The sequence below is a fragment of the Tupaia chinensis genome, unplaced genomic scaffold (assembly GCF_000334495.1).
Source record: "Tupaia chinensis unplaced genomic scaffold, TupChi_1.0 Scaffold000228_1, whole genome shotgun sequence".
NCBI classification, from domain to species: Eukaryota; Metazoa; Chordata; class Mammalia; order Scandentia; family Tupaiidae; genus Tupaia; species Tupaia belangeri.
This window is the reverse complement of record NW_006159703.1, coordinates 2,350,966-2,362,023: the sequence shown is the minus strand read 5'-3', so window position 1 is coordinate 2,362,023 and position 11,058 is coordinate 2,350,966. Positions and strand designations below refer to the sequence as shown.

Genomic DNA, 11,058 nt, shown 5'->3' with positions numbered 1-11,058 from the left:
AGAGAGAGAGAGAGAGAGAGAGAGACAGAAAGCAAGAAATCACTCCCCAGAGGGGATGGTCATGCCGCAATCCCTTCTCCTCCATTCTCCTCTTGGTGTCTTGGGTACACATGCACACACACCCGGCATGAGTTTAAGCCACCGGGTCCGGGACTCGAACCGCGGTTGGCTACATGGGAGTTCAGCAACATAGCCATTATGCTAACTGCTGGTCACAGGAACTAACCAGCTTTGTAACTACCAGCAAGTCTTCACTTCCAGACACCTCAGTTTCTTCTATAACGTGATATAAGCATCTTCTCTAATTAAAAACAAATTTACAAAGATAACATTTATAGATATATTTCTGAGAATAATTTAAGCTTGCAGATTTCAACTTCTCAATTATAGGAAGTTAAAAATGCATCAGATAGGAAAGTAATAGAAGAAAACCATAAGTGAATTTCCTGTCATTTCAACAAAAATGTGTAGGCAGAGAGGGAAAATGTTAATTTTTGTCTGTTATAATGCATTCAGCAGAGAAGGTGATGGACACACAGTTGAAACTTTGGAATCAGATTCTATAGCCCTCCTTCTGCTCCATCAAAACATCTTTCCTTGGACTAGCAGATGGTGTAGTGGTTACATTGCTGGACTCCCACGTGGCTGACCACAGTTTGAGTCCCGGACCGAGCAGCTTGAAACTCACACCAGGCATGTGTGCGTGGGAACCCAAAATCTCGAGACTAGATGAGAAGGGATTGTGGCACGGCCATCCGGCTCAGGGGACGATTTCTCACTTTCTGTATCTCTGTCTCTCTGTCTTTCCAGCGAGTGCGTGTGCCTTGTAGCAAATCTCTCTACAACAAAACTAAAACAAAATATTTTCTTTCAAAAACCTGGAATATGATGTTTTGTTACAGGAGATGCTAAAAAATAATAAACATTTTTTCCTCTCAAGAGTAAATGTAATGGGCAAAACACCATAACTCAAGAGAGCTGCCTTGTCTATTTTAAGAAGGCAAAGTCTGGGGCGCGAGGAAGGCAACGTACCTTCCTTTCTTAAAAGCCTGCCAAGAAATCAGTGGATCTCTTGACCCTCCGCATTATTCTCGGAGCACGTCAGGTCCTGGGATAGTCGAAACACGTGGAGAAGCCGCGCCATCTGCTGGTTGGTGTCATGAAAACAGCTAGCCGGGGCTGAGCACAGACAGCGTAGCCCGCGCCCTGGTGGCAGCTGGTGGGCAAGGCATGAAGAAAGCGGGATTCCCCAAACCTTCAAATGCACTCTTGAACGGGCAGATCGCATGACATGTAAATAAGTGGATAAAGCTGCTTTTTTACAAAAAGAGGGAAAAATAGGGAACCAGCAGTTAGCGTAATGGCTATGTCGCTGGACTCCCACGTAGTCGACCGCGGTTTGCGTCCCGGACCCGGTGGCTTAAAACTCACACCGGGCGCGTGTGCGTGTGTGCCCAAGATCCCGAGAGGAGAATGGATGAGAAGGGATTGTGGCGTGACCATCCTCCCTGGGGGGTGATTTCTCGCTTTCTGTCTCTGTCTCTCTCTGTCTGTCTGGCTAGTGCACGCGCCCTATAGCGAAAACCTCTCAAAAAAAAAAAAAAAAGAAATGAAAGTGAAAAATATTATTGTACAAGATGGTTGTGGCAATGGAATTTTGATTTTAACATCGAAACTTTCCTCAAAATGATAGAATACGTCATGCAGTAAGGACCCATAGCAAAATATATTCTATAAAACAAGATCCCTATAGCCAGGGATGCTCTTACTATATATAAAGCTGAATTTTGAACTCTCTGAACTTATGGAGATATTTTAGTGCTTTTAGTACTTGCTGAGGTTCTGTCCCTCAAGGACAATGTGTCCCTACTGAAGAGGGACCCATGCTGCCTTCATTGTGGAGAAATCAACCCCCAAGACAGTTCTCTCCAGGGGTTTTTTAGTTGACTAGGGCCCTTCATTACGTTGAACAAAAATCATCGCTACAATTATAATCTGTATTATACCAATACACGAATAAAACACTCCTGGGAAGATAAAAAGAGGAATAGAATATATCAACATCAACCGTGGTTGTGTCTGGATAGGACCATGCGTGTTCTTTTCAAGAAAAGGCTAAAGTTCTGCACAACCTAGCACAACGCAGCCACCTCCTTCCATTCTTAGCAACTTTCCAAAGAGCTCTCATATCTGTGTCCAAATGTTATCCCCCATAAAGTCAAAATGAGCAGCTATTGGGGCCAGCAGGTGGCGTGGTGATTAGAACACTAGACTCCCACTTGGCAAACCGGGATTCGAGCCTTAAGCCTGGCAGCTTGCTCTCTCTTTCTCTCCTTTCTCTCTCCCTCTCTCTCTCCTTTCTCTCTACTGAGCATGTATGCCCTATAGCAAATTTTTGAATTATAATAACAAATAAAAAGGAAAAAGACTATCTTTCAGAGACTAAGGCAAATAGCCATTAAGGGGGAAAAAATGAGCAGCTATTAATGGAAGCAAAAAGCCCTGGCAGGAGAAAGTACGAGATGGTGAAGAAGAAAGTATATCCACCTGGAGGGTGAGATTCCAGGACTCTACCTTGTGCCTTGCTGACCCAAGACAAGTGACTCACACATTCGGAGCATCCGTCTCCACATCTGGAAAATGAGACTTGGAGCCTGTTAGTCCAAATGGGCCCTTTCCAACTCAACAGTCACATTTTTCAGGAACAAAGGTCGGGTTTCCCATCTCCCAGTTCTGCAGAATTTGAAATATATAGAGTGGCCATCGAGTCTAGAGACACAGGTACTAAAGGACTTAATAATTATTGAACCTGAAACAATAATTATCTGTTTTTAGACTTGAAGATTGCTTTCTAACTAACAGCACAATCTTCTATCACCCCTTAGCAGTGTTGTGGGGGACGGGGGCAGGGTCTCTTGAGGAGAGGCCACTCAGAACCAGCCACACCTCCATGAACACGCACCTTACAGATGGGTTTCCACTCAGCTCACTCCCCAGCTTGGAAGAACACTCGAATACCAGACTCTAAGTAATGGGCACATAACTCTGGAAGGCCCCACAACCAAAGGTTCTGCACCAAAACCAAGGTAACTGGGGACCAGCAGTTAGCATAATGGCTATGTTGCTGAACTCCCATGTAGCTGATCATGGTTCAAGTCCCAGACCCGGTGGCTTAAACTCACGCCAGGTGTGTGCGCCCAAGATCCGGAGAGAAGAATGGAGGAGAAGGGATTGTGATGTGGCCATCCCCCCGGGGGGTGATTTCTCGCTTTCTGTCTCTCTGTCTCTCTCTGTCTTTCTGGTGAGTGCACATGCCCTATAGCAAAGATCTCTCAAAAAATAAATAAAATAATATTATTAATTAATTAATATTAATTAATTAATTTAAAAACCAAGGTAACTGTAGACCAACAAGGAGCACAACCAGGAAAGTGCAGAGAACGAGCCTCGGCAAAGCAGTGCAGTGAACAAAGAAGCACTCACCTTGTATTGTAGCTGTTCTATCAACGTTGGGGTGGGAGCGAGGTGACAGGGAAATACTGCACACGACGGCTAATGAGCGCAAAGTCTGCACGAACGGAGCTGAGCATGCTCTTTAAGTGTCCAACCTGCAAACAAGCTGCAGTTGGTCAGCAGAGGCCAGCCCCATCCACTGTGCACCAGAGCTTCACCTGCACTGCTTAGACCCTGGCAACCTGTAGACTGCCAGGTTCACAGAGCCCTGAAGTCAACAAGGCTAATGCCTCCGATAGGAAGCAGCTGTTTTCTGTGTTTAATACAGAGGTACCAAATACACAACAAAGAAGAACTCCAAGAAGACTTCGACAGGGGGCCGGCAGGTGGCATGGTGGTTATAGGTGCTGGATTCCCACATGGCCAACTGTGGCTCAAGTCCTGGACCTGGTGACTTTCTCTCTCTCTCTCTCTTCCCTTTCTCGTTATCTGTCCCTCTCTGGTCAAATTGAAATGAATAAATAATTGGGACCAGTGGGAGGCATGGTGGTTAAGGCACTGGACATTGCCACATGGCCAATCACAGTTCGAGTCCCAGACCTGGTGGGTTACTTTCTCACTTCTCTTTCTCTCTGTCTGTGTATGTCTCTCTCTGGTCAAATTAAAAATAAATGAACAAATAAAGTTAAATAAATAATTATTAAAAAAAGAAATGAATAAATAATAAATTAAATTAAATTAAATAATTCTAAAAAAAAAAAAGAAGACTTCAACAGAGATGAGTAACAGGTGCATGACTGGTCTCAGTTGAGATAGCATCTCTTCCGAAAAGCCTTTGCCTGTCCCTGGCCCCAAACCTGAACCTGGTTAGGCTCACGTGTCCCTGCTCCAGGCATCCACAACAGCTAGTATTCTTGCAGCCCGGCCTGGTACTGACATTTCATGTTTGTCTGTTTCCCCCACTAAATTGTAGATCCTCAAGAGAAGGGAATCTCTTGGGAACCAGCAGTTAGCATAATGGCTATGTCACTGGACTCCCACGTAGTCAACCACGGTTCGCATCCCAGACCCGGTGGCTTAAAACTCAGGCCGGGCGCGTGTGCGTGCGTGCCCAAGATCCCGAGAGGAGAATGGAGGAGAAGGGATTGCGGCGTGACCATCCCCTCTGGGGGATGATTTCTCGCTTTCTGTCTCTGTGTCTCTCTCTGTCTGGCGAGCGCACGCGCCCTATAGCGAAAACCTCTCAAAAAAAAAAAAAAAAAAAAAAAAGGGACTCTCTTAACAGCCTAGCACAGAAGAGAAATTGCTCAGTAAGTATTCACTGAAGGAAAAGTACACAAGTTTTGTGTGCCCACTACCAAAGGCTCAACATAGTCATCCTTATTGCAGAAACTATACCAATTTGAAAATCTCATTGCTTAAAAAACAGTATCTCACAACTTCCTTGGTGAGACAGGTTACATATTGCTGAAAAACTCTGGAATCAGACCCACAAGGATTCCTATAACACATCTGTCATCTACTAGCTGTGTGAGCTACAGACCCATGGCAAGTTATTTCTCGATGTCTCCGCATCGTCATCTGAGAACAGAACCCGGCGTGCATATGTGTATGTATACCTACATGTGAGTATGTGTGTGTGCATTCAGAAAAGCTCATGGAAAATAAGTACAATGAAAACTATTTCAAATTTTTTTTGCACTGAAATAAACTTACACTTTAATTCTATTTTCCCACAAACTTGTTGAAGTCAGAAAAAGAACTGCGGCAAGATGTTATAGCCAGTAAACCTGCATGAAGGGTATAACATTCTTAAATTTTTTTCTATTTGCAATTATTTTAAAGTGAAAAGTAGAAATAGGGACCAGCAGAAGGTGTAGCCGTTATATCACTGGACTCCCATGTAGTCGACTGCGGTTCAAGTCCTGGACCCAGCAGATGCGTGTGCATGTGTCCTGGACCCAGCAGATGTGTGTGCATGTGTGCCCAAAAAAATCCCAAGAGGAGAATGAAGAAGGGATTGCAGCGTGGTCATCCTCCCTGGAGGGTGACTTCTCGCTTTCTGTCTCTCTGTCTCTCTCTGTCTCTCCATGAGCACACATGCCCTATAGCAAAAATCTCTCAAAAAAAAAAAAAAAAGTAAAAATAAATTTCCACCTAAAGAATGAAGAAAGCTATCTTCCAGTCCTTCAGGCCACTTTGTCCCTAACTGGAGCACCTGAGGATTCCCCCTGAGTCAATTTCAATACATTTGGAAAGAACCACCCGAAGTCTAGTTCCCTCTGTTGTCTAGTAAGAGTCAAAACTGCCATGACTGAAAGCTCTTTTGAGCCTATTTAACTTTTTCTCTCAGACACCGTTGGGGCCTGAGCATCAGCTTACACGCCGTGATATGAAGCGGTATTTGTTTTCTGTCCTGAGTTCTTTTACACAAATATCAGGTGGAATGACTTTTCTATCGTTTGCAAAACATTCACTTGCTCTAACACTTGTGTTTCTCTCCACACCCCTCTGCTCTCTCGTCAGTGTGGGACTCTTCACCCCAACAGTGAGGCTGTGCAGGTGGTCTCCACACACTGAGCTCTCCTCCCGTCTCGCCTCCTCTCTTGGCCCTGACTCCTCGAGACATGGCTGCTGGTCCAGCTGGGCCTCGTGAACACGTCGTGAACGTCCCCTGACCTCATGGACTCACTTGTGATCAGGGCTGCTGAGAGGGGCATTCGCCCCTCTCACGTCAGCCTCCCAAGATCGGAAGCACTGTATTAATGTGCTCGCTTGGGTGAATGCTCTTGGGTGAATCTCTCATTGTAATCTTTGTTTATTTAAAGAATTATTTTATATAATATTATTTACTATTATTGTCCAGTTTGATCAGAGAAAGACACAGAAAGAGAGAGAGGGAAGGTGAGAAAGCAAGTCACCAGGTCCAGGACTTGAACCCCAATCAGCCATGTGGAAGTCCAGCGCCTTTAACCACCATGTCACCTGCCGGCCCCTTATTGTAATCTTCAATGAGTGTAGAAACCAGACCCTAGCCTTGCAGACAGGGTCTGTGCAGATCTCACCAGTGGTGGATTGTGCTCTGTCATCTGAATGTGAATAATCTGAGTCTGTGCTCAGTGATGGCCCGGACCATTCTCTACCCGGTCAGAGGAGCATCCTGTCCTGCTTCTAAGTAAAACTCTGCATTCCCCCACTGGACCTCCAGGTGCATTCTTTGAAAATGGGTAAACAGGGACCAGCAGATGGCGTAATGGTTACATCACTGGAGTCCCATGTAGTCGACCAGCAATCCAGTTTCAGACTCGGCAGCTTAAAACGGCTTAAAACTTACTCCAGGCGCATGTGCGTGCCCAAAATCCCAATGGAGGAGATGGGATTGCGGCATGGTCATCCCCCCTGAGAGGTGATTTCTCGCTTTCTGTCTGTCTCTCTGGCGAGCACACATGCTCTATAGCAAAAGTCTCTCAAAAGAAAATAAAAGGTGGGTAAACATTATGGGCAAGCCTTCTCAGCTCTGGGGCTTTCCCAGTTGGCACTGTGAAGGCTTGCTTAAGGATATTTCATTGTTCCCAGTACTGTGTGCTACTGGTTAAAGCGCCACCCTCTTTTACTTACTGTTTTATAGGTACAATGATTTCCAGAAGGAGAGGGAAGGAAAATAAATCAAAAGTGGATTAAAGAGGGACCAGCAGTTAGCGTAATGGCTATATCGCTGGACTCTCATGTAGTAGACCACGGTTTGCGTCCCGGACCCGGTGGCTTAAAACTCACGCCGGGCGCGTGTGCGTGCGTGCCCAAGATCCCGAGAGGAGAATGGAGAAGAAGGGATTGTGGCGTGGCCATCCCCCCTGGGGGGTGATTTCTCGCTTTCTGTCTCTCTGTCTCTCTGTCTGGCAAGCGCATGTGCCCTATAGCAAAAACCTCTCCAAAAAAAAAAAAAAAAAAGAAGAAAAGAAATGGATTAAAGAAACCCAGCTCTACTGTCGGCTTTCTCAATAGCCGTGTTAGTCAGTACTTACTGAGTTCTGGGACATAGGGAATTTTAAATGTCATGCCCTTCCCTTACTGAGAAAAAATGATAAAAGTAGAATTTGTACTAGAATCCAGAAGATTGACCCCCAGCCCAGCAGTCTCTACTGTAACATGCTAAAAGCATTTCCAATTCAGCCACATTTGGGATAGGACGTATCCTCATTCCCAATCCACAGACCCCTTTAAACAATTCCAGCACCCCTCATCCCCCAGCCCCTACCTGGAATACCTAAAAAATTGTTTAAAGAATTATTTAATTTTATTCATTCATTTATTTTAACTTGACCAGAGACACATGCACACAGAGAGAGAGAGAAAGTGAGAAAGCTTTAAGCCACCACGTCCAGGACTGGAATCATGGCCAGTCATGTGGAAGTGTCCAGTGCCTTACCCACCAACGCCACCTGCTGGTAGAAAAGAGAATTTAATAGGAAAGAAATATTTTTAGAAAAGAAGTACACCCAAAAGACATTTGGGTGGGCAGGTTGCTAGGAAGCAACTGCCCCTAAAATTTCAAGACAGGTGCTAGAATCATTTTATCCAGAAATATTTTTTCTTTTCACTATTTCTTTAGACTCTTTCAAGTGCCTTCCAGAAGAAATATGTTTTTTTCCTTCAGTTTTTATCGCAGTAAATTTCTTTCACAAGAATTCCTGTGAAAGGAGCTTAGGTCATCATTTGGTTGCCCTCCTCACCAGCACTTGCTGAGCAGTCTTATTAGTATGTTAGGCAGCTCTAAGTCAGACTCTACCCCTTGAAAACTCACATTACAGTCATCTGTAATTGTAAAATAGGACCGGGGCGGGGGGGGGGGGGGGGGGCAGCAGGGGGGATGTGGTTAAGGCGCTGGACTCCTACATGGCCAACCGTGGTTTGCGTTCTGGGCCTGGAGGCTTGAAACTCACGCCAGGCATGCGTGCATGCATGCTCATGATTCCGAGAGGAGAATGAAGAAGGGATTGTGGCATGGCATCCCTCCTTGGGGGGGAGGTGTTTCTTCACTTTCTGTCTCTCTGACGAGCACATGTGCCCTATAGCAAAAATCTCTCTAAAAATAAATAAAATAGGACTTCTTTCCAACTCCCCCCTCCCCCCAATATCCAACTATGGTTGGAGCTCAGTTTACAGGGCTGAAGTGGTGGTGAGGGTTGGGTAAAGAGGAAGCGCCTCTTCCAAGCAGGAAGGAGAAGCGGAGCTGGTTGCTTAAGACAGTGACTCTCCTGATCCACAATATCCCAAGGGACTTGTTAGATGGGCAAATTTGGGGCCGGCAGGTGGTGTGGTGGTTGGGGGCGCTGGACTCACACATGGCCAATCGCAGTTTGAATCCTGGACCTTGTGGCTTGCTTATTTAATTTCTCTCTCTCTCTCTCACTATCCCTCTCTGGTCAAATTAAAATAAATAAATAGGATTAAAACAAAATTTAATTCTTTAAATAAAAAAAACAAAAACAGGGGGGCATATTCTTGGGACCTATTTCAGACCTACTGGATCAAGCCATCTAAGTGATGCTGTGGCATGCCTAAGTTTAAAGGGCTTGCTTCCGATGTAGTTTACTGAATTACAGACCTCAGTGAAGTTTTAGAAATAGCTGGTTGGAAATAATTGCTTGACTGGCTCTAGTGACAAGCACCATCACTCCTCCCTTGCTCCTAGCCAGGGACATGTCCCACTAGCATGTGTGCTCTCTTCATTTATTATTTATAGGTATATTTTTATTGCTCCACAGGGCTGACAATTTGGTTAAGACTTGCTAATGAGCAGCAACCATGCCCTCCTGCTGTCACTCAGCGCAGTCGCAAGTACATCACACACAGCAGAGCAGCAGACACAGCAGAGCCAGGCTTAGCAGTGGACCTTTTCCCACGTTCTGCTCTCAGGAAGCAAAGGGAGGGTCCAGAGGTGTCATTTGACACTGATGACAAAGTATTCATTTCCTATGCAAAGGAGCTAAGGCAGAGACAAATCTAAATCGGAGAACTTGTGTTGGGAGGAGCCGAATGGAAAGGGTGATGCTGGCAGCTGCCATTGCAAACTCCAACTCCAGCACCATGAACGCATCCCTGGCTTACCTCCATTTTGCTGGAGGGTACCTGCCCTCTGACTCCAAGGACTGGAGAACCATCATCCTAGCTCTCTTGGTGGCCGTCTGCCTGGTGGGTTTCGTGGAGAACCTGTGTGTGATCGGCATCCTCCTTCACAGTGCTTGGAAAGGAAAGCCATCCATGATCCACTCCCTGATTCTCAACCTTAGCCTGGCTGACCTCTTCCTCCTGCTGTTTTCTGCACCTGTCCGAGCTACAGCCTACTCCAAAGGCGTCTGGGACCTAGGATGGTTTGTCTGCAAGTCCTCTGACTGGTTCATCCACACCTGCATGGCAGCCAAGAGCCTGACAATCGTTGCAGTGGCCAAAGCATGCTTCATGTATGCAAGCGACCCAGCCAAGCAAGTGAGTATCCACAACTGCACCATCTGGTCAGTGCTGGTGGCCATCTGGGCGGCGGCCAGTCTGTTACCCCTGCCGGAATGGTTTTTTAGCACCACCAGGCATCACGCAGGTGTGGAAATGTGTCTCGTGGATGTACCAGCTGTGGCCGAAAAGTTCATGTCAATGTTTGGTAAGCTCTACCCTCTCCTGGTATTTTGCCTCCCATTACTCTTTGCCACCTTTTATTTCTGGAGAGCTTATGGCCAATGTAAGAAACGAGGAACTAAGACTCAAAATCTGAGAAACCAGCTGCGCTCTAAGCAGCTCACAGTGATGTTGCTGCGCATTGCCATCACCTCTGCTCTCCTGTGGCTCCCAGAATGGATAGCTTGGTTGTGGGTATGGCACTTGAAGGCCGGAGGCCCGACCCCACCACAAGGCTTCATAGCCCTGTCTCAAGTCCTGATGTTTTCCATCTCTTCAGCAAATCCTCTCATTTTTCTAGTGATGTCAGAGGAGTTCAAGGAGGGCTTGAAAGGCTTCTGGAAATGGATGATAATCAAAAAACCTCCAAGGGCCTCTCAGTCTCAGGAAATACCAGCTGGCAACTCAGAGGTCCTACCAGGAAAGGTTCCATCTCCAGAGTCTCCAACATCCATACCAGAGGAAGCGAAACCTAGCTCTCCCTCATCCAGCAAAGAGAAAACTGAGAAGACAGAGATCCCCATCCTCCCTGACGTGGAGCAGTTCTGGCATGAGAGAGACACAGTCCCTGCTGTCCAAGACAATGACCCCATCCCCTGGGAACATGATCAAGAGACAGGAGGGTTGTGATAAATAAGATTTAAGTTTCAGAGCAAAACGAATGGTGATTATTTTATTTACTTGTATTGCTATTTAATAAGGCTAACTTTATCATAAAATGATAAAATGATTACCATTAGGAATTATAAATATGCTTCACATTCTGCATTTTCAAAACATGCAGTCTGGTAAACACAATGCTGTGTTAGGAGTTTCAGAATTAGAACCTGGCTGTCCAAATCATTCATTTTAAATGTGTAAAAACGCTGTCACAGTGATTATAGATGCACTGTTCTGTCACTTGTTCATGATGGCTCTTTTTTATAGGGGGGGGGG

General features: G+C 45.7%; 1 protein-coding gene across 1 annotated transcript; it reads left to right on the top strand.

Moving 5' to 3' along the window:
- Positions 1-9,489: 9,489 nt before the first annotated feature.
- Positions 9,490-10,752, top strand: GPR151 (G protein-coupled receptor 151). The gene has a single exon (XM_006148041.1). It carries the CDS (start codon positions 9,490-9,492, stop codon positions 10,750-10,752), a length of 1,263 nt encoding a protein of 420 aa, XP_006148103.1.
- The last annotated feature ends 306 nt before the right edge of the window (positions 10,753-11,058 follow it).

Bases quoted from the DNA above. Each gene is read 5' to 3' on its own strand.
- GPR151 (XM_006148041.1), top strand. From the start codon at position 9,490: ATGGAAAGGGTGATGCTGGCAGCTGCCATTGCAAACTCCAACTCCAGC.